At 40.4% G+C, this 23,991-nt stretch overlaps 1 protein-coding gene, 1 long non-coding RNA gene and 3 other non-coding genes across 5 annotated transcripts; 1 reads left to right on the top strand and 4 right to left on the bottom strand.

Annotated features, from left to right (window-relative positions):
* Positions 1-7,881: 7,881 nt before the first annotated feature.
* On the top strand, positions 7,882-17,896 carry LOC148875246 (nucleobase-ascorbate transporter 1). Its single transcript, XM_088964327.1, has 14 exons — positions 7,882-8,181; positions 11,238-11,335; positions 12,146-12,322; positions 12,891-12,991; positions 13,082-13,157; positions 13,650-13,709; positions 13,807-13,994; positions 14,082-14,178; positions 14,661-14,747; positions 15,798-15,856; positions 15,960-16,051; positions 16,246-16,323; positions 16,595-16,755; positions 17,390-17,896. The coding sequence occupies exons 1-14, from the start codon at positions 8,106-8,108 to the stop codon at positions 17,600-17,602; spliced, it is 1,563 nt and encodes a 520-aa protein (XP_088820453.1). The 5' UTR covers positions 7,882-8,105; the 3' UTR covers positions 17,603-17,896.
* LOC148875245 (uncharacterized) lies at positions 17,896-18,185 on the bottom strand. Its single transcript, XR_016104938.1, has 2 exons — positions 18,053-18,185; positions 17,896-17,940 (listed from the first exon to the last, which is right to left on the bottom strand). It is a non-coding gene; the product is annotated as an uncharacterized LOC148875245 (long non-coding RNA).
* A 165-nt stretch (positions 18,186-18,350) lies between these two features.
* LOC148875244 (small nucleolar RNA snoR77Y) lies at positions 18,351-18,444 on the bottom strand. The gene has a single exon (XR_016106193.1). It is a non-coding gene; the product is annotated as a small nucleolar RNA snoR77Y (small nucleolar RNA).
* A 65-nt stretch (positions 18,445-18,509) lies between these two features.
* LOC148875243 (small nucleolar RNA snoR2/U65) lies at positions 18,510-18,668 on the bottom strand. The gene has a single exon (XR_016106007.1). It is a non-coding gene; the product is annotated as a small nucleolar RNA snoR2/U65 (small nucleolar RNA).
* Positions 18,669-18,696: 28 nt separating this feature from the next.
* LOC148875242 (small nucleolar RNA Z112) lies at positions 18,697-18,905 on the bottom strand. The gene has a single exon (XR_016105973.1). It is a non-coding gene; the product is annotated as a small nucleolar RNA Z112 (small nucleolar RNA).
* Between the last annotated feature and the right edge of the window lie 5,086 nt (positions 18,906-23,991).

The raw sequence follows: 23,991 nt of genomic DNA, 5'->3' as shown, positions 1-23,991 counted from the left end.
TCCAACTTGTAAAAGTACTTGGCTCCACCAAGTCGGTCGAATAGGTCAATAAAGAGTGGAATAGAGTACTTGTTCTTGATTGTTACATTGTTCAACGCTTGTAAATCTATGAACAACTTGAGGGATTCATCATGCTTTTTTTGGAACAACATAGTGGCTCCATACGAGGCTTTGGAGAGCCGGATGTAGCCTATGTCCAACAACTCCTTCAAGTGTTTTCTCAACTCTTCAAACTCAAGTGGTGCCATCCGGTATGGGGCCTTAGCTGGTGGGGTGGCCCTAGGCTTTAGCTCAATCTTATGGTCCACCTCCCGCTTGGGTGGAGGTTCTTAGGCAACTCAACTGGCATGACATCTTTGAATTCTTCCAATATGCTCTTCATTTCCTTAGGTAACTCTTCCCTTGCTATCTGGGCCTCTTCACCCAACATAGCTGTTAGATAGGTCTCCTCGCATTTCTTCAAGCCTTTCACTAGTTGTAAGGCTGATAGCATTCCTGGGCTAGTGCTTGAGCCACGAGTAGTAGGGACCATGCATGGGGCACTCTCCTCTACGATGCATATTGAGTTGGCGTATAACATAGAAATAACTTTCACTTTATCAAGGAAGTCCAAGCCAAAAACAACATTGAAGTCATCCATAGGCACTACCGACATGTTAGCTTTGCCTTTCTATGATCCAACTTGCAAATCGACTCCTTAAGCTACTCCAGCTATGGCCTTGGCCTGTGAGTTAACGACCTTAAGCCAAACGTTATCCTTAGTAACATTCAGGCCAAGTCGCTTTGCCTCCTCTACTAAGACAAAGTTGTGTGAGGCACTAGTGTCCACCATGGCATGAGTGATTTTTCCATTGATAGTTGTTTCCACATACATGGAGCCAATCTTACTAGGCTTTGGGGTTGTTTCAACCTTTTTCATGGCATTGAGGAGTTGCATCGAACCCATTGATGCCTCTTTCCCTTGCTTTTCATCTTTGGTTGTAAAGGAGTTGAAGACCTGCTTCTTGGAGCAATCCCTGATCATGTGTTCTCCATCACATAGGAAGCACTTGAGTGGCTTCTTCTCTTAGTCTTTGACTTTATCTTTCCAACTGTCACCCTTTCCATCCTTCTAGCCTTGAAAGGACTGGGGCTTAGACAATCCTTCTTTGGCATGGGCATTTTCTCCCCCACCTTTACCCTAACCTGGCTTGGTGGGTTGGCCTTTGGCTTCCTTCTTGTACTCAGACAGCTGCTCAACAACGGCCATGGCACTACTTAAGTCTTGAACGCCACAGAGCCTTAACTCTTTTTCCACCCATGGCTAAAGGCCTTCCATAAAGTGGAACAAGAAGTCATTGCCTATCATGTCAGGTTCCTTTAGCATAAGAGTGGAGAATGCCTTCACGTAGTCCCTTAATATGCTTGAAGTGTCTAAGGTTCTTTTTAGCAAGGTACTCAACATTCTCCAGGTGGAATTGCTTCTTGATTTTCCTCTTAAAGTCCTCCCAAGTATTCATGGTGCATATGCCACGTTTGACATCCATGCATCACCTATGCCACCACAACATGACAGTGTCTAGTAAGTACATAGTTGTAGTATGTACCTTCGACCTCTCATCCTCAAGGCCAACTGCCTCTAAGTATTGCTCCATGTACCATAGGAAGTTGTCTAGCTCGCGTGCATCTCACGCTCCCTTGAATGGCTTAAGATCAAGGGTCTTCACCTTTACCACCTCATGAGCTAGGGTGGATTGTCCGCCATTGGCTATAGCCCTCTTCTATAAGGCATGACCTACCTGCATCTCCATCTTGGTTTAATGCTTGACAATAGTACATTGCAAGGCCTCCATTTGGCATTGATACTCTTTGCACAATGCCTTAATGGCCCTAGTAATAGTGTCATCCATGACCTCCTCGAACTTGGATAGCTCCTTATCAAAGAAGTCTAGATTGCCATTAAACTTCTCGATCTCCTCTTCGCTTCACCAAGAGGCATCTCCACCTTGGTTAACCAGTGGTCCAGGCTAGCAACCTTGTCCAAGGATGCCTCTCGGTTCTTGTTACCATGCTTACTCTTCTTGCTTGGCTCCGCCTTAGTCACATCAATCCTTATGGCATCCTCCACTTCTAAGGTAATGCCATTCTCATCCTTAATCATGCGGCTAGTGTTGACAAGGCTCTGATATCACTTGTCATGGACCTAGACTCCTCTAGTGTCTTGTGCGGCACTTGAGTAGTAGTTTGTTGCTTCACAAGTCAGCCTTCCCCACTTGGAACACTCTCTTGGTTCTTAAGACCAAGTAGCTCACCAACTTGTCATTCACACTAAAGCACACACTTAGTCAACAAAGGCACAATGCACATAAGGAAAGAAAGATGGAGAACTCAAACGAATTCCTTGTATTGCTCAAGAGAAGAATACAACACTTGATTGTTTGGCGAATGTAAATGGGGAGGGGGTCCCCTTTTATAAGCACTTCCACCTCCTTAAAGGATTTTTCTAGAGCATGAATATTTTAGACTTGCTTCTAGACTCTTCATTTTTCAAGACTTGTCTTAGTTCTCTTAGATACATGAATGCTCTAGAATAGTAAGGTGCTAATGAGACTTTAGAATACTTCTGTAATTTTCTTGAATTCTATTGAAATTTCTTGGAGTTTTTGAAAACTTATACAATGTTTTTAAAATCTTTTTTGTCAACCATCTTCAAAGTAGGGTCGAGTGACATAATTTCAATCTTGGCACCTCGCTTCAAATCTTACTTCACCGGGCTGAGTGATCGGTTTGCGGGGAACGGGCTACCCCTTGTTGATTGTTGACTTGTTGTGTAGCCCATTTTGTATTTATTCTTCTTAAATTTATTTTTTTATTTAAACAAAGGAATAAATGAAGCAGATGATTGAAATTGAAGCGTTTAACCTGTGACTCTGTGAGTGACTGACTCAGTGATCAAAACGGTTTTACGGTCGTCCGACTCTGACAACATTGATTGAAAATTAATACTGAAAGCTCATTCAAATAGAGTAATTGTATTGATGAAGGGGTACTGCCTGGTTGTCACGGGGGTAGTTCTACAGCGGAAGAACCCGTGCGGCGTCCTGGCCAAGGCAGGCCAGAACAAGCCTTTGTGACGCATAGAGGCTAGGAGTTGCCCGATGGGATGGCTCCACCAAAGTCAGTAGCACTAGATCATGACCTCAAGTCCAATGGCTGGGGCACTCTCCTCGCTCAGATCGGTCCATGGGAGGCACCGCTTACGTGCTAAAGGGGGACAACCATAATGGAAGGCGACCATGCACCGATGAGGTGACTTGGCACCGATGTGATGGGTCTCCTGAAAGCCGATGATGACAGGCACCTGTGTGCCATGATGATAGGCAACCGATTGGGTCGGAACACATCCGTGCGCCAAGGGCAACGGGGTAGCTCACTCAGCTTGGGCAAGGGACTGACATGGTGAAGGGACGTGCTTGAGCCAAGCCCACATGCCAAGCCTCCCTTGAGTAACAGCAGCGCAGTGCCGGTCCAACACTGTCCCCATGAGCAAGTGTGCGCCCATGAGGAACCCTGGTAGCCATGCTAGCCGTTAACTAGGGCCGCCCCGCAAGGGGATGATGGTCTAGGAGTGCCAAGGTTAGGCACCCAAGGAGGTCGACCACCTCTCCTCAAGGAGTACGTTAAGCTTTTGGTGGTCTGCTTGAAGATGACATCAATTCTCCCAAAAATCTTACAGGCAAAAATGACGGGCATATCCCCAACATAAGCCTGCCAAGCGTAGGTAAGGCTAAGCCTGTGTTAGACCGTCACAGGCTCCCCCACTCAATCCATTGTCGACCTCGACAATGGTCTTCATGTGAATGCGCGTCTATGTCCCGCGCCATCCACTTCTCCACCAGTTCCTGGGCTTGCCTGGTCAACCCTGGTCTTGCCTATGTTGGTGTCCTTTATGGGGACAGAACCATTTCACCATGCCGGCCTGCCTGGACTTCACCCCTCTAATGTTGAGGTTACTCAAACCACGCAATGGCTATGCCGTTGATTTGTGAAAGAAAGGCCCTCGAAGAAATGTGTATGGTGCTTCACGAAGGTCCGCCCCATGTATCATCTTACCTCAAGGCTCAACCGTCTTCTTGGTAGCTTTTCAGTGATGCTACCGAACACGCTGATAGGTCTACTCCTCCTGTTGGCGATGACCTGGGTACCCTTTCACCATGATGGCCTGCAGACTTCACCTCGCCCTGTGCGGGTTACTCAAACCTAGCCATGGCTTATGCTCTCCTAGCCCTCGAAACTACGCTTCGCCTTGCCGACTCGGGCTACATCTTCACTCCGAGGGGGCCCCATTGCTGCTGACTCAAGGAGACTTGACCGCAATCTGTGCGAGTGTGGCAACTTTTACCCATGAGTTGTCGAACATGCGCTCGCCTTGTGATGAGCTTCTGTTGCTGCAAGTGTTCAACCAGAAAACTGAGCATGTCCACCTGAAACTTTGCCGGTGTAGGGCCACCATGCTCCAACGGCCAGCGTAACCACATTCCTAACAAGGCCCACGCGTCTGCCCCCGCATGAGGACAACAACCAATGTGTCTGCACCCACAAGGGAAGTTGTTTTAGGGTCATTGGAATGGGAATGCGAACATTGAATTGCCTCTTGCTAGGCCGGATAAACAATCTGCTTGGGTAGTGTACCCGCATTCCTATCAAGGCTCACGCGTCTACCCCCGCATGAGGACAACAACCAATGCGTCTGCAACCGCAAGGAAAGCTGTTTTAGTGTCATTGGAATGGGGACACAAACACTGAAATGACATCTTTCCAGGCCTGGTCTGAATTCTGCTCGATCCTGGGTGGAAGTGCCTAGGGACCACACCCCACAAAATGCTACTTGTCGAAATGACCGCTTCAACTGGCTCTAGGCTAATCTGCTGAAAACCAACTACGGCTGCAATTGACCAACTTGCTCTGATACCAACTGTCACGGGGGTAGTTCTACAGCGAAAGAACCCGTGCGGCGTCCTGGCCAAGGCAGGCCAGAACAAGCCTTTGTGACGCATAGAGGCTAGGAGTTGCCCGATGGGATGGCTCCACCAAAGTCAGTAGCACTGGATCATGACCTCAAGTCCAATGGCCAGGGCACTCTCCTGGCTCAGACCGGTCCATGGGAGGCACCGCTTACGTGCTAAAGGGGGACAACCATAATGGAAGGCGACCATGCGCCGATGAGGTGACTTGGCACCGATGTGATGGGTCTCCTGAAAGCCGATGATGACAGGCACCTGTGTGCCACGATGATAGGCAACCGCTTGGGTCGGAACACACCCGTGCACCAAGGGCAACGGGGTAGCTCACTTAGCTTGGGCAAGGGATTGGCATGGTGAAGGGACGTGCTTGAGCCAAGCCCATATGCCAAGCCTCCCTTGAGTAACGGCAGTGCGGTGCCGGTCCAACACTGTCCCCATGAGCAAGTGTGCGCCCATGAGGAACCCTGGTAGCCATGCTAGCCGTTAACTAGGGCCGCCCCGCAAGGGGATGATGGTCTAGGAGTGCCAAGGTTAGGCACCCAAGGAGGTCGACCACCCCTCCTCAAGGAGTACGTTAAGTTTTTTGTGGTCTGCCTGAAGATGACATCAATTCTCCCAAAAATCTTACAGGCAAAAATGACGGGCATATCCCCAACGTAAGCCTGCCAAGCGTAGGCAAGGCTAAGCCTGTTTCAGACCGTCACATGGTGGCGGCCCCATTGCCAAAGACTGAAACTCAATGGGCCAGGCCAGACCAGGCTGCAGCCCTCGAGGGTTTTTGTTTTTCTCTTTTAATAAATGATTTTGAAATTTAAAACGCATGAGCCAGGTTTTATTTTTAATTTCTATACGGCGAGCAGAGAGCTGTAAGAAGTAAAAAAACTTCTTTTTGCGTGTTTGTTCCTTATTTATAATATGGTATAATTAATTAATTAATTAATGACATGGCCAAGGCGCCGAGCTAGGTGGTATCTGATCCCTCTAAAGGCTAAGCTGTGGCCGGCATCTTTTCCTTTAAAAAGCAAAGCATTTGTGGCTGAAAGAAAAAAGTGAAAGACAAAAAATTAATCTTCTTTTATCTTTGCCACGTGGCATGGTACTGTTCAAGGTGGCAAACGCCTGGACCGTCCGTCTCGGAAACAGTTAAATGCCCCTTCGGCCCTTGTAATTACTTGTGCACCAAGTACAGCGAAAAACGTATTTATTCAGAAAAACGTAGGTGCCAACGGGCAGGGCCAAGTGGTTGAGAAAAAGCTGTGACCGTGTCAAGACTCAGGTCTCAGAGCTTGTGGACTCAATCGGAAGGTGACAATTCGGGGCAAAGAGCCAAACAGTATCTCCAGCCCAGTATTCTACTATTTTCTGAAGCGGGCAGCTGCACTGACCTGACCCCCGCCCTCTTACAATAATGCCTTCCACATTTATTCCCTCAGACTCGCTCAGACCAGTACTCCCTCACTCCACAGTCCACACACCCCAACACTAGTAGTCCATTCCCTCATTCAGTTAGCACTTCCAAGTTCCAAGCAGTCCAGAGTAACCCCAGGCTTCAACGTAATTACCAAAATAGCACCACAGGGGTATTCTGGTAATTGTGTGTATAAAGTGCTTGATTTGTTTATTTTAGTCGGGAATTTTGCTTTGAAAAGCGGTCATTTGGAAGATGGTTTTTGGAAGCTATTGCAGTTATTCCAAATTCCTAATCATTTCTTTATTTGCTATCATTATTTTAATCCCAAACCTATCTTTGTTTTACATATATAAACTTATAAAGCTTTAATTAATTATTACCTTTCTCAAGAGTCAAGAGTCAAGATGATTGCAATTATCGGAATCGGACTGTTTCTGTCGGGTGTATCCAGACGAACTATTACCCACAAGTCATCAGTCGGACCCCCTCCCTAGGGCTTCAATTGGGCCCACCAGCTTTCGGCATTTTACCCTTTCTACAGTGCGTCTGGGTTGGGACAAGTCACAAGTCGGGACACGATCACTGATCAATTAGGGTGGGGTGGATCTTGGTCAGTCCCACGGTGACACCATTGACCCATATCCGATCCATTTGTGTTCTTTGAGGGAATCCAAGGTGGTGTAGTGTTCGAAAGTTCAGCAGACGTACGCCACGTGGATGCATGTGAGAGAGAAAGATTCTTATCTTGCGGGAGTGATGGGTTTGACGTAAGAACGGGGATTCGGGTGGGGGGGGAGGATGTCGTTGGGGAATATTGGTGGGACTTTGCGAGCCGGAGCCGAAAGTGAGTCGCACGTGCGACGTCAGCTTGTTTGACAAATGAATTGTCCTGTCTTGTTTCTACTTTCTAGTACTTCTCCCTCCTTCGAATTACCAAATTGACCCTGTCTAGTGTCTCCCAAGGTCCCACCATGACCCAACTTCCTGTTTTCAAGTTCGAAGTCGAAGTACGGCCACACCAAATATCTATGGACGCTAATACCCCTCTTCGTTACCCTCAGCAACTCTTCAGAATCAGTACAGTGCGTCTATTTCCATGATCAAAGGAAAAAAATGATCATGAGATCATCAATGGACGGTTGTCAGTTGGCTTGTAAGGTGGGGCCGAGTGTGTGTGGGTGTGGGTCCTCTCGAGAGGAAGCAGCTTTTCCAACTCTACAGGCTGTACAATTACAAAGACAGGCTTGGGGCGGCAGGCTGAAGCTTGATCTTAATGAGTGTCAGGAGTGAAATTATGAAGTCATTGAAGGCTAAATGATAATTGATAGATTACCACCGAAACATAGGTTGGTGGAAAGGAACCCCAGCTTTACAATTTTACCGTACTATAATGAGTAGAAAATGCCTGATGAGAGTAGTAGTACTGGCTACTGAGTACTGAGGATGGCTCGTCGTAGTTTAATTAAAAACTAGGGGCTTTTTGGTAATGTTCTGTCCGATTCAAAAAAAGTTTCATGGTTGATCAATCAAGGGAGGGGTGCAGGGGGCTTCACCGAGGGGCTTCTCTTCCTTTGCATATTTTTCCTTCCTTTTCTTCACTTTCCTAGTTTCCTTCCTCTTTTACTTTCTTCTTAGTTATTCTTCTTCTTCTTCTTGTCCTGTGATTCAACTGAAGCGCTGAGGCTTCTTCAATGGCGGACATAAGTCATCCTCCCATGGAGCAACTGCAAGACCTTGAATACTGTATAGATTCCAACCCTCCATGGGGTAAGCTCTCTTACTTCCTCTCTGTGCCCTGCCCCCTGCATTTCTGTCTCATCTTGGTGGTACTATTTTTGACGTTTATTTTAGCGTTCTGAAATAGTAAATAAGTGAAAATGGATTTTTGTGCTTTGAAGTTGCTGCATTGTAACACCATTTGCAAGGCATCTTACTGTGGAAACAACGAATATTTCCTTATTGTCATCACTTTCAGTGTTTTTCCAAACAAGGAGACGCTAATAGAGTGTCCCATCAAAAGAAAATTGTGTATTTATCCACCTAAACAGCAGACTGAAACAGTTTAGCTCACAAAATGAGCACTAAAATCATTTCTGAAACTTCAGCCGATGTCCTTGTACCCTTGCCCATTTGTTACCGGTTAAGGTGTAGGGAGTTGCTTCGGGAAACTCCCTGAGCACGAGAAGAGAATTCCGGATCCATGAGTATAAGAGTTTGGCAGAAGTTTTAATGTCAACTGCCGACCTGACATAACCCTTCTCCTTTATCCGGGCTTGGGACCGGCGAGCTCATACTGTCGGAGTTTAATACCTGGAAGCAATCATTTTCGATAATATAGTTTGGTTACCTACAAGGAAAAAGAGATTGAATGGGGGTGTTGGTCATAGAATTATAATGGTCGGATGAAATGGAAATGTGTTTTTGGAATTATCTGACTGAACCGCCAACCAAACTTATTAGATGGGAAAGGTCTACAAGTCTACCGTACGACCAGTCTTGCTCATGGGAGAGAATATAGTGTAATAAAAAAATGTGCTTACAATGAACATGGTCAAGATGAGTGGCATGACTAAGAAGGTGGCATTGTGGCAAGAGGTAGCTTTGATAGATGATACGATGTGGGAAAATGACAGTGATGGTCTGATTAACTTTGGAACACAATGGTTGTATTAGAGGAGCCATAGGGTTCACACTGAAGGTTATAGTGGAACCCTAACCTAGACCACAACCAATTCAATTACTCATGGAACACAATCCAATTGCTTGTTGGCAGACCGACTTGAGACAATAGTTTGGATGGCCTAAATACTTTCCCTCTGATTAAGAGGGATTGGCGAGGAAAATAGGATGCAGGGATGAATCTAATTCCCAAAACCCTTTGGCAAGTAAATAGGATGCCTTTGAGAGACAAAGTGTTGATTATCATTACTCATCATACCCACATCCTAGCATTCCCTCCTTTTAAACCTAGTCCTCTGTCTACTAAAGGAATACTCTTATCAATACAACTGATCAGTCAACATAGGTTAATGTGGCCATTCATTCAATTTCTCAATCAATTCATCCAGAACCTAACCCATACATTCATAAATGCATGCATACAAAAACATAATTTTATATTTCTCTCTTTCTTTCTTTGTAACTTTCCAATTATTACCAGAAAATAAAAGTATCTTTGGCATAAAAAAATTAAGCAATACCCAATTTGGATGGTTCTGATTCTTTTGTTTTCTAAATAAACACTAAGAAAAACTACAATTTCTACTGTATTTACAATATAAATTTAAGAAAGAAAAAGTGACTAAATTGATTTCTGAAGGAGAGGATGCATAAAAAAGCTTATTTGCTTGTGGACCAAAAAACTTAAATTCATGCGATGACATTTTTTTGGAAAAACCATTGCCAAATTAGGGCACAACTGATGAATATCTACTTTTTGTTAATATTTGATAACTTAGTTATCCTAGTTGGGTTCTAATTTATATATATATATATATATATATATATATATATATATATATATATATAATATTTCGATCTCTTTTTTATTTTTATTTTTTGTTTTTCTACTATAGCAGAACAGAAGTTAGAAAATTTCAATATGTTCATTTCGGGGCAAAGATATTTTTTTTGGTAGGGACAGGGAAAAATTAAAACCTAGTTACTTTTTATATTTGAAGGAGTTAAATGGAGAAAAAGAAGATGCTTCCCTAAGCAACCTATAATTTTTCATAGGGAACCAGTTTTTGCTGGTTCCTGTGGCCCAGTTGGAGGAGCAACAACAGCTGTGAAAGCTAAGATAGTGCCACTCGTGTAAAGTTTGATAATTGTTTTTTCTTCAGGACTAGAAACAGTAGATATTAAAGGATGACATATCCATATGGGTGCTCTGTCACTATGTTAGGGGAGTTTGAAGGCAAGGACGAAAAACTAGTTCAAATGGGTATCAATATCAGCCAATTCCCACTCCCTGCTTCCCTGGATGATAGTCTAACAAGGGGATAGGGAGAAATCAATGCATCAGGGAATGGGATTACAGGGTTAGTTTTCTTTTGGAAAAATTATAGGTATATGGTCATTTAGATGTCTGTCTTTTCTCTTTTGGTCCTGCACACATGATGTGGGAGGTTGTACTTTTCTTCTGTCCTATTTTCACAACCAATGCATACTTTTCTCAACTTGTTAAATGATAAATGACTCTCTATGAATAGGGGCAAATCTTATGTAATAACTGTCTACTAAAAGTATTTTCTGTCAAGACTAATAAAAGAAGAATTTTCTCCTAAAGTGTATGCTCTTTCTCTGTGGTGTGACTCCATGCTTAACCTAAATGCTCTAGGCCTATAACCTTAATGAGGCCTTGTTCTAGGAGGGGAGAATCCATAGGTGATACACCTCCAATCATTTTCCTTAACTACTCATTAACTCTATCCTCTAGGTGTTGAGTTCTAGTTCTTTTGTTTTCTGAACTCTAAACTCTGAACTATCTGATATTTTCACTAGTTTTATATTAGCCAATTGAGACCCCTGAAATCCCATTCCCTAATTCTTCATTACATGGTCTACATCTCTCGTGAATTGGTTATTTTAACACTAGAAGTCCAGCATTTCAAATGTGATAAGATATTTTTGTATCCCCTTGGTTTTCCTACATCAGCTTGCCTTTACTCCAACTATAATGCACTTGTTGGTACTAGATGCTTTTATTATTCTTAATGCTTCACTTTCTTATTTGTGTGGTCAGGATTTTTATATGTGAATTGTAAACTAAGCTATTTGTTCACTTTTTTTTTTTGTTTGTTGATTAAAGCTTTCTCTTGCAGCTGAAACTATACTATTGGCTTTTCAAAACTACATCCTCACACTGGGAACTAGTGTTATGATCCCCTCGTTGCTTGTCCCAGTAATGGGTGGAACTGATGTAAGCTGGACTTTAGGATATTAATTTTTATGTATGTATTTATTTATTTACCTTTTGATTGACCACTTGGTAAATATAGTTGGAAGAAAGAATAATGGGGAAAGGATAGTATGAACTTCATTCCCCTGACAAAGATGTGATTGGAGAAGGTTTTGGTGTCTATTAGACAAGCATAACATGCCAAAGCCATGTTTGGGATTGCTTATAATAAGCGCTTATTATAAGCCAAAAGCACTTGTGCACCCAAGAAAGCCCAATTTTGTGTTTGGTAAAAAAGCCTAGAACAAGCACTTTTTTACCCAAAAAAGCCAGTTTAGAAAAAGCCAAAAAATTTGGCTTACTGCTTATTATGTTTTAGTAAGCCCTTTTTAAAAAAGAAGTCCATTTTACAGCACCAAAAGGCCTTTTAAAAAAAATAAGCTCATTTACATTTTGGAAAATCCCTTTTTAGAATGTCATGCTAAACACTCGAATGTTCCTATTTAAATAAGAATGTATTCAAAATGTTACCAACATTCAAGCAGGGATGTCTCCACTCATCCCTGCTTGGAGTTTCCCTTCATCTTTATTTTCTCCCCACCCTTCTTTTCTGAGTGGAAAAGCTGGTAGCGCATGGTTTGGATCATGTGACAAGGTCAACATTTTTTGTAAAAGATCTTTGGTGCATTCACTAATTTTGGTTCTACTGTTCTATATGCAATTGAGAGAGGACAATTATATGGATTTCCTGGCTTAAGTGTTCTTTTTTTTTTTTCTTTTATCTTTTGTTTTATTTTGCATAGTTATGCATTTTATTACTTACACAAACAGGGTGACAAAATTCGGGTGATACAAACTCTGTTATTTGTATCTGGTATCAAAACACTTCTGCAAGCACTCTTTGGAACCAGATTACCAGCAGTAGTGGGTGGTTCTTTTGCTTATGTCATACCCATCCTTTATATTATAGGTGACTCATCACTGCAACGAATTCCTGAACCTCATGAAGTAAGTTTACTCCTTTCTTTCTTTCTATTAATGCAAATACAAATACAGGTACAAATATAAATGGAAACAAGGGAGAATGTCAGCTGGGTTTTTGAATGAAGAAACCTACATGACAAGAATTTTTGCAAATGGCAAGACTGTCGTGGCTTTGAACTGACCCACATGTTCCCCTTTCCTTTCTCTATTACTAGTGTAATATTTAGCTATAAAAACCCTTATCAGTTGTTCAGAATAAGCATTTCCTTTGGGCAACTAGGTGGGATATAGGGTTGACATGGGGGGGGATCAAACATGTGGGTGATCCTTAGGGTCCTCTATCTGATGTCATACTTCCATGTGGCAAAAATATCTAAGGTCATTTGGAGAAGAACCTGTGAGAGTGCTTTTTCAACCCATAGGATAACCAGTACAGAAAAGCCAAAAGGTGATACTTGTCAAGTATATTCCCCTTTCTGGTTCTGTATCTTTTTTTTTTTTTTGCGCTTATAAAGACTAGCAAGGTACTGATAAAAAGAAGTAAAGATTTGCTAGGTGCTGAGTGTTACATGCATGTGTCTCTGACTTGCAGAGATTTATACAAACTATGCGAGCAATCCAAGGAGCATTGATTGTAGCATCAAGCATACAGATCATCCTGGGTTACAGCCAAATTTGGGGACTTTTCTCAAGGTACATTTTGGCAGACCATTGTTTCCTGATATTATACTACTACATACTCTGAATGGTAGTTTTCCTAGTTCTTTCTGTTTTTCTTTGCAGGTTTTTCAGTCCCCTTGGTATGGCACCTGTAGTTGGATTGGTTGGTTTGGGATTATTTGAGCGAGGGTTTCCTTCGGTAGGTCTTGCAACTAGAGGGAATCTTTTGTGCTTATCATGTATAGCAAAATGGACTAGAAATGGTGTAAAAGTTTTAGTGGTTCACATGCAAGGGGGTAGGACCTACCAGAATGGATGAGCCTGGAAGATATCCTATGACCAGATTTGATCTGATAGAATGTTCTACATTCCTTGGCCTCTAATCTTTCACCTTCATTGTGGACAGTTGACATTATCTTCTCTGGGCATTCACAGGATTTCAATATATCTTTGTTAGAACACAAGGACATCCAAGCTGGTTGATAATTAAGCCCTGGGAACCCATTGAATGGGTGGGTTCCACCCTCCTGCATAACCTACATGCACCTATATTTTATTACAATGCTTTGATCTTGCTCTTCCAATGAATACAAAATTTTTCTCTTTCTATTCCTTTTTTCTCCTCAATATCTTCATGTAATTTTTCCTGTGGCTGCAAGGATAAAACTTAATCTTAATTTTTGGTCTTTAGTTGGGAAACTGCATCGAAATTGGGATTCCAATGCTCCTGGTTGTCATTGGATTGACACAAGTAGGTGGTTTAAGATTGAACGGGGAAAGTTGTTCTTATTTTTATTTTTGTTTATTTTCTTGTTCTTTTGTTAACAGACAATTTTGTGAATTTGCAGTATCTGAAGCACATAAGGCCCATCAAGGATGTTCCCATCTTTGAACGATTTCCTGTTCTCATCTGTGTCTCAATTATATGGGCATATGCACATGTCTTGACTGCAGGTGGGGCCTATAGAAACAGACCCCTCAAAACTCAACATAATTGTCGTACTGATAGGGCTAATCTCATATACTCTGCTCCCTGGTAAGAGAAAGGAACGACCTTGTTTCTCCTGCTTAATGTGTACTTGTGTAGTCACTACTGCAATTCTATTTGGGGTGTGTTTTTCAGGTTCAAGTTCCCATATCCTTTGCAGTGGGGTCCACCAACTTTTGCTGCAGGACATACATTTGCTATGATGTCTGCCGTCCTAGTCTCTATGGTAGAGGTATTTTATTGGGATCAATTCTTTCAGTCTTCACAACTTCCGGGAAACTTAGTTCATGCTGTCAAATGTAAATGTTCCCCACCATGTCCTGCACTCTTGGCATGGGGTGTTAAATTAGTGGGCCACCTTTTTAAGGTTCCATATACCAATAATTACATCAGTTGCTATTTTAACAAACCACATAATTGCAAAATCCAGTAAAAATGTTGTGCAGCATAAAAGATATGATTGTTTGAGATTCTGATAGGAATATGTCAAATCCATTTTGCAAATAAGAAATACAGATTGTGCAGTAGGATTAGCTTCTGTGGAACTAGCCTCTAAGGTGTTCCCTTCAAAGTTTTTGGTGCACTGGTGAAGGGTGTGTGCGTCTGTGTGTATGATATCAGACAAAGCTCTCTAACTGCTTGTTTGACATAATTCATGTTTTACTTTATGTACTTACAAAAAAGTGTTCATTATCCATGTTTTCACTACTGTAGTCAACTGGTGCATACAAAGCAGCATCTCGGCTGGCAATTGCCACTCCACCTCCTGCCTATGTGCTGAGCCGAGGCATTGGTTGGCAGGTAAGTTGAGTCAACACATCTAATCTTTAGTATTTCAGTCATGAGATGCACTTGTAATTGGAATATACTTCATTTCAACATCTTGGATAAGATTATTTTTGTTGCAGTAAAAGACATAACTATAAAATATTTGAATTTTAAGTGCTATAGTTGATATTTAGTTTTTGAAGACAAATATTTGTCACATGACTTGTAAGGTTCATGGAGACATTTATCTGCGGACAAAATGTATTAATATTAACAAGTAATAATTAAAAGATAATATTCTTAATTTTTGTCCTTGTAATGCTTCTATTGTCCAGCATGGTTGGACCATAGACAATGAAGTCCTGTTGTTAGGGAGTACTTCCATTGATCTATCTGATCAAAATTGACCATTATGAAAAGTCCCCTAGATTACATTGCATGACAGCTTCAATTATTAGATTTTTACACTTAACTCTTTCTCTCATTCGTTGCTCTGTTGTCACAAGTGCACGTAAATGCTGCCCAAGTTTTCAAGAAAGTACATGGAGATCCACTACCTGCTAGTTATGTGAGTCCTAAAATAGGGGCCAGTCTAATTATGCAAATTAGAACTCCAACTCTGCATAATAAAGCAAAAGAAAAGTAACTTCCTAACTACTAAACCAATAATTGTTACAATTAAAACAGTCCAATTAAACACACATACATTTCCCAACCCCACAGACAAATCTCACAAATTTAAAGCTTAGCAAAATACAACCGCTCAGCAGGCATAAAGTGAATGTTACTAAAAAATCATTCATAAAAAATGTTACTGAAGTATCCCTGTGCGATAAATTAAAGATTAAAGACAAAATAAGAAAGAACATAATCGACTACCAAGTACCAACTGGCTTCAAGCACTTCCGAATAATATGTTTAGGGCCTTTTTGTGATCGCATCACCTAACAGACCAAATAATCAGTTTTTGGATTCTGAATTGTGTCCCACATCATGACATTACGCTTGGTGCAGCAGTGGTAGAAAATGCCCTTTTGGATTCTGAATTTTATGTATGGATGTGATTATGCATCACATATGCAGGGTATTGGTGTATTGCTTGATGGCCTTTTTGGAACAGGGACTGGCTCCACTGTATCAGTGTAAGAAAATGCCCTTTCAATTGGCTAGACCCAAGGGTTAGTGATTGTCTCTTCTTTTCGTTATTGTCTATAAAACTATAATTGATTTGGTAGTAAATCTCAGGGAGAATGTGGGGCTCCTTGGAATAACCCGAGTTGGGAGCAGAAGAGTTGTTCAAATTTCAGCTGGCTTCATGATATTCTTTTCTATCTTAGGTGGGCTGGCCACAATAAACTGTTTCTTTTGTTTTCTATTTCCTTCTAATTTTCCTTTGGGCAGAGTGTGCTGCGGAAAGACCATTTTTTCCTGTTTTTTTTCAGAAGCCAGAAGACCCAGAAGGCCAGAGCACAACAGAATGGGTTTGCATGACAATTTGTGATAATTAATTGCTTCTATTTTATGATTGCAGGAAAATTTGGAGCTCTCTTTGCATCTATACCCTTCCCAATATTTGCTGCACTTTACTGCGTGCTCTTTGGCCTTGTTGGTATGCCACTAGCTTTGGCAAGTTGGATCCTGCTTGCTTCCTGTTGAATTCGGATTAGCTGAACACGATGGCTGTACAGCAGGCTGTGGAACCAATGATGAGGTTCCACACCAGTAATGGATTCATGGGCCCCATTGTAAAAGGTGCGGGCCCCATGTATTTAAATACTGGCGTGGAACCTTATCATTGGTTCCACAGCCCGCTGAACAGCCCCATGTATTTTTTTTTTCCTTTAGCATTTTCTGATTTGGATTCTTGTCTATTTTTGCAGCTTCAGTGGGGCTATCATTCCTACAGTTCACCAATATGAATTCTATGAGAAACCTCTTCATCACTGGTCTTTCGCTTTTCCTTGGGATATCCGTCCCACAGTATTTCAATGACTTCTGGTTTTCTTCTCATCATGGACCTGTTCACACCCATGCAGGATGGGTTAGTGAAGTTTCTGCAAACCTCATTTTGGCTTTCTAAGAAGAAACTAGGTCACCAACTGGGCTTATAAACATTACATGGGTACATGTGGCTATCATAAGAACATCTAGAAACCAAAGCAGAGGGTAAACATGTATAGTTTACTGGATTTTTCTCCCTGTTGTAGATGGTTATATTCTTTCAACTGTGACAACATGGGTTGTTGACGAATTGTTCAATCCAGTGGATTTACCTACTGGATTCTTAGAAACCTCATTTTGGTTTTCTAAGAAGTCACCAACTGGGTTTTACCGTTTTAGAACATTACATGGGTACATGTGGTTATAATAAGAACAGAAAGAAACCAAAGCAGAGGGTAAACATGTATAATTTACTGGATATTCCATTATTTCTCCCTGTTGTGGAATGCAGATGGTTATATTCGGTCAACTGACAACTGAAAACTTGGGGGGGGGGGTTGACAAATTCTTCAATCCAGTGGATATACCAACTGGATTCCTAGCCACATAAAAACCTTGAGTGTATGCCACATGTACTTGTGGTGTTTTGGGTTCTTTGTGGATCAAGCAGTCTTTCCTTGTTTTTCTCATGATATATGTTATTGATGTAAAACTATACAATGATGGCTTTGCAGTTCAATGCATTCTTGAACACCATATTCTCATCAGCACCAACTGTGGGGTTGATTGTTGCGGTGATTCTCGACAATACATTGGACGTGGAGAAGTCAAAGAAGGACCGAGGAATGCCATGGTGGGTCAAGTTCAGAACGTTTAGAGGTGATAACAGGAATGAAGAGTTCTACACGTTGCCCTTCAATCTCAACAGGTTCTTTCCACCTACTTAACAAGCTCAAACCCTAGAAGAGGCAGCAAGAAATCAAGCTGAAGCGTCTTCTCCTTAGAACTGAGAAACGCCGGATATATTATTCGAATTAAAACATCTTAGCCTATCCTTGAGCATCATCATAATGTATTTTTTGTGGGAATAGGAGTTTTGGGCATTTAATCTATATGCTTTTGTGGCGCATCCCATGTAATAAGAGGGAAAGACATTACCATTTTTTTTGTTTCCTGCATCCGTTCTGTTGCCTTTTTCGAATGATATTTGATCTGATGCAGTGAAATTTGCCCCATCTCCATTCTTTTGTCTTCTTTTTCTTGTGTTCCTAACTTCCAATTCATCCTGTTAATTGTATCAAACGGAGATGAAAACTTTAATTGAGAATTTCAGATTTTACAAATACGAATTTATGAGATTACCAGTGGCTTTTACCACAAATTTAAATCCAAATTACATTACTAGCAAATTGTAGGCGAAGCCTCGCATCATTCAGATATTAAAATCACGCCTTTGGCGAAAATATTGGATTTCATAATGAAATCATTCATTCATGATTCAAGAAGGGTGTGATTCCTTTTCTTCTTGGCATGTTGTTATCAAGATTCAATGTGTGAGATTCCTCTTCTTTCTTCTTTACCCTTTTTTTGTCAATTCAGTCTAGTAGAAATCACATTGACAAATAACATACCCAAGTTATTGAAATTTTAATCACATTTTAATCGAAGAATTCTCAGTCGAGAAATCAAGTTTCAAAGAAGCCTCAGACAGACAGCCAGTCTTTCTATTTTAACATCAACTGGATATTCAGCCGGTAATTCCAACTTTGAATGATATCCTCACAGGCTTCGATTTCGATTTACAGTATTTAAAGAAGCATGTCAAGCAGAAGAGAAAAGTGAGTATAAAACCGAAAATGTAATCGCAGAAACCGGCTCTGTGGATGAATGGTTAAAATCAGATCCACAGGTTCCTATCAATATGCGAAACAACAATGAATGCTTTAATTTAGGTCCGATCGTAGCATCGCCGGTCATTGCACAACTTCGCTACCGGCGACGTGGCATCGGACCCAGAAGAAGATGGATAAGATAAAAAAGAGACCCTCAGAGACCCATTTCAAATCACGCACACAGCAGGAGCCCTTCATCCCAAAACAAAAAACAAAACGAAACCCTAAGAAAGCAAATCAAATAAATTGAAAGCAATCAGAGGAGAGTCGTTAGTTCTGTGAGATAAAGAGACTGCACCGCTGCTGTTTGGAGTGTCATACGGCACTTCCTATCAAGGGCATGCTTCCTCATCGGGAACCGTAAAACATTTTTGGCTTTTCCCCCCACAGAATGAAAAACCGAAAGAAATGATGAACAATCAAACGAAAGCAAAAACTTAAGAATTTTGTTTCAAAAAATTCTTCCTCCTAATCTTCTAACGAAATCCCAATGCAAACAAACTCTCCTTCCAGGCATACACTCATCTGAGATTAGCTACAGAGTTGGCCTGACGAAAGGTGAAGCGATGCTCATTATATAGAGTACACACAGACACACACCCTCAACAGCAACCCTAACCCTAGCCCTAATTCCGGCGTTTACGAGAGTTGCGACTGGTGAGGGGTGAATGCACGATCAGATCACGCTAAGAGGCATGTAGTCCAAAAGAACAGCCGTTGGATGCTGATCCCTGTTGCAAATTCCTTTTCCTTATTCTTATCCGATGCATGACTCACGGGACACGAGTTCACATCTACGCCCCACAATATTTTATAGCGCATCCCCGCCGTGTATTAAGAACATCTTTCGATTATAATATTAGACCCAATAATATCATCATCGAGATGCTCCTAATACAAGGCAGGGATGCGCTGTTGAACGTAATGGGGCGCAGATCTGAACTCCCATTACACACAGCCACGATCCACGATAAGTGCCGGTTTGGGAGGAGAAGGGATGGGCTCCCCACACAGCGTGCCCCACGCCCCATCCCCCGTGAATTGGGAACATCTCCCCATTCCCATGTGACAAGAACTGGATATGTTATGCAAGAGGGAGATGCAATGTGGGGCGCGCTATATTCATCGGTTTTTTGGTATTTTGATATTTATAATATATGTTCAAAATAAATATAATATATAATAAAAAACTAAAAATGCATACAATATATTATATATTATAAGTATATAATACATACATAAATATATATAATATCTATAAATATTCATATATCAGTCAGTTCGGTTAACTGGTAAGTTTTTTATATTGGTAATTGAAACCTAACTGGTACTTTCAGTTTTTCAAAAATATTGAACCAATCAATTTTGTTAACCGAAATTTTTGGTTTGGTTTTGTAGGTTTGGTTCAGTTTTTTGGTTTTAGATGATCATCCCTACCTTGAATCCTTTTTGGAAGGTAAGTCAAGACTTTTCACTCAAATTAAAAGTTTAGATAAATTATAAACGAATATTATCTAAAAACCTATTTTTCTAAAATTTACCATGACTTTTTTAAAACCTCTAAGGAGCCCCCTCTCATTGAGTTTTATTGTCCAAAACTCACATTCCATTAGATTTCCGTTAAATCGTTATTAGTGATCATTAATAAAAGTTGTCCATATAAACATTTAAGCAATTTACATGACCAAACTACCCCTATATGGCCAATCATCATTATTAAATGTTTTTTATGACAAAATTACACATAACCTGAACTTGATCCCACACTAGGCCCATCCTGCATATATTTAAAATATATTTTTTAATAAATTTGATTGACCATTAGCAATAGTTTGGTCATACAAAATACTTAAAAGCTTATGTGGACAACTTCTATTAATAAATCAGTACCAGTGATTTAACATAAATCTAATGGAAAGTGAGTTTTTAGACAATAAAACTCTTTGGCATGGGCTCTTTAGATGTTTTCAAAAATCATAATGAGTTGAAGAGAAATGTCGAAATGTCATGGTGAGTTTTAGGGGGTATTCTATAGCGTGGATAAGAAATTGGTGGGAGTGGACCGGTCCACACCACACCCAATGGTAGGGATTAATCCACAACACACGACAGTCTAACAATTATTCTAAACTGGTAATAGATTGTGTGAACGAGACCAATCCACACCCATAATGGCATTTTGTTGGTGTGGTGTGGACCACACTTTTTGATTCCATGTATTTCATATATATTTTTTATGAATGACCTACACATTGATCATAAAATGTCTAATTTTTGCATTTTATATGACAAATAAATTGAAAAAGGCATCGACAAATTAATATTAATCAAGAAAAGTATGTAAAAGAGATGTATTGTATCAAAATAGTGTATGAATGTTATGGAAAGTCATCCATGAGATATATGTGTGGCCGAGATTTTGGGTTGTGGACAGGATCATCCATGATAATCGTGGACCGTCCCCATCCACAACCAACTGAACATCATGGCCATTTTATCGTGGACCGTATCATAGATCGTCTCCATCCATTGCCAACCGAACACCATGGCCATCCCGTGGCATGGACCAAAACGGGCCATCCACAAGATGACCACGAAACTGAACACCACCTTAGATAATATCTCAATTATAAATCGCCACATGTAGGCTGTAATCGGGGGGTGGGGGTAGGGACATGTCCTCTAACTTTGTTTTGAAGCAAAGATCACCCCCACCTAAACTTTTTAGAGAGTTGAAATCAAGGATTGGATAGTCCCTTGAATTATGGGGTTTGTGTTTGGAAGAAAACAACTATATTACCCGCCATTGGTTTGGCATGTGGCACAAATTTGTTCACCTATGGTTTCATGTTTTCATTACTACAAGTCTATTCTTGATCTTCAATTTTGTAGGTGTGTGCAAGCTGCAAGCCATTCTAAATCTCTAAAAGTTGTATATAATAAGGCTATGTTTGGTTTGAAGGAAAATGTAGGGAAAGGTAAGAAAACCTTTACAAACCTTATATTGGTTTTAGGGGGTAAGCAAAAAAACCAAAAAACCGAACCGACTGAAAAAAAAATGATTGAAACCGAAAAAAAATTGGTTAATCAAACCGATCGGTTTAGTTTCGGTTAACCATTTAAAAAACCAGCAGTTAACCAACCTGATTGATATATATACAGTAATATATACTTATATACTTATATATATATATATCTTATATTATATTTTTTTTGAAAATCTAATAAAAATGTTTGGCAGTCTGAGAGTGTTCAGGCTGCCGAACTGAGATTTTCAGGTTTTAGTTCGTCAGTCTGGTAGACTAGTGAACAACCTATTTGACACCCGCCATCCAGGGACTTTTCCCTCTCTCTCTCTCTCTCTCTCTCTCTCTCTCTCTCTCTCTCTCTCTCTCTCTCTCTCTCTCTCTCTCTCTCTCTCTCTCTTTGAGATCTCTTTCTTTCCCTTTTCCGCAACGGACCAACGGCCTTTGGCTCTCCGCCCTCTAACTGAATCATCGACGGCCTCCGACACTAGCAATCCCTCCTGCTTTGGTGACACTAGAGGCTCGGTTGCATTTGCTCAATGGGTTAGAGGCTCTACTACATCTCCCAGTTCTCTTCGACTCTCTGTTTTTCCTTTTTTTTTTTATAGTTTTGAGGGCACAAAAAAACCAAAAAACCAAACCACTATTAATCGGTCCACCAGTTAACTGGTTGCATCGATTCAGTTTCGAAACTGTTAAATATAAAAACCAAACAAGTCGATTCGGTACAGAAAATCACCCCACGGCTCGGTTAACCAAATCGTGAGCACCCCTAATTGCCTAATTGGTTTCCCTTTCTTTCCTTGCCTTTTTCTTCAAACCAAACATAGCCTAAAGGAAAGTCTCACATAGACATATTTGTTCAAAGAAAAAACTCTTTTGAAGAAGATAATGATAAAAAGAGAAAAAAAAAAAGTTTCAAGGGTGCTTTGGGAATTTTGAAAAACCCTAAAAGGTTACATGATTCACGCATGATCATTTTCATCCATTTTCCTTGTGAAAGGCTAACGAAGGAGGTTATTTGATACACGAGTGAAAGTTTGGATGGGGGTATTTGAAACTTTTTCATAGTTCAAATAGTAAAGTGACCTGACAGGATGAGAAAAACCTTAAAAATATTATTTAATTTTCATTTCAAATTTAATTTCTTGAACAAAATTACTAAAGAACTCTAATTGCCCATGTCTCTTCTCGCCCCCAGTCACTCCATCGGCTGTTCAATTTAATTCAATAAATATTTTGGACCATTTTGGGTCGATCCAATTCAATGTCTGGACCATTCAATCTGTTCAAATTCGTTTTGATTTACATTAGTTTCAATCCAAACCTGGTCCATTGGCACCTATATTCTTAACTTATACTAATGGATCAGATATTGGCTTAATCCAACCCAATTCAATATAAATTTATTATGGACAGATCAGGTCCAATCCAATCTAATAAATATTTTGGAGCAGATTGGTCCAATCCAATATGTCTTGTTGGTCCATCCAATCCGTCCAAATTGATTTGGATGGGATGGAATCCAATCCCTCTCTTGTTGGTCTATTTCAGTTTTGAAAGAGGCTTCACTACCTCTTAGTATCCACATTTCTACTCTCTCCATAACGCTCACCTCTACCTCAAGGTTTGGTTCTAAGTCCCCAGTTGTTCAACTATTTCTTTCTATTTTGTTTTTTCTCTCTTCCTGAAATTAATGATAGATTAAGCATAAATATTAAATTAATTTTTTATTCTTGGTCCAATCAATTAGGAATTAATTAACCATTAAAATTAATTTTTTTTTTGTTTCATTGGAGATGTGAAAATTAATAGAATGCATCACTGTTCATGATCAATTCGTCTTCCTTAAGCTTTTGTTGATCATCATTATCTATTGGGACCTTAATAGGTAAACTTCTAAAGATTGACTTTGTTTTGTTGACTTGATGTATGTCCTAAGCAATATCAATTCCCTAGAAAATGCTTTGGATAAGGTTATATTTGCTGGGTTTGATAGCTTTGTTTTGTTTTGTTTTTTTTTTTTTTTCTTGATATTCATTCAAGCCAATGGCATTTTACATCACTTTCTTGGTTGAATAAATTATTAGATCTTAGACTGATATATAGGGTCAAACGTTCTTCTCTTGGTAGCCAAGTATTGAGATTTAAAATAATAATAAAAAAAAAATCAGTAGAATAATTGCAATCCTAAGGGTGGTTAAACTTTCCAGGCCTTCAAAGCCTATGGTTTTTTTTTTCTTTTTTCTTTTCGTTTACTTTCTATTTATTCAATTGATGGAATTGAAAATATTGCCAAAATTGTTGATCTCACATTTTTGTTTCTGAATTCTGATTACAAGGTAATTTGATTCTTGAGGAGAAACATTCTTTAACTGATCTAGTATTTGTACTAAGAATTTGGTTCTCTAAATTAAA

Source organism: Nelumbo lutea, chromosome 1 (genome assembly GCF_056320005.1).
Source record: "Nelumbo lutea isolate HS-2025 chromosome 1, American lotus-T2T, whole genome shotgun sequence".
In the NCBI taxonomy this organism is placed as follows: Eukaryota; Viridiplantae; Streptophyta; class Magnoliopsida; order Proteales; family Nelumbonaceae; genus Nelumbo; species Nelumbo lutea.
The sequence above is the reverse complement of the archived record's forward strand: the minus strand, read 5'-3'. Positions and strand labels throughout refer to the sequence as shown.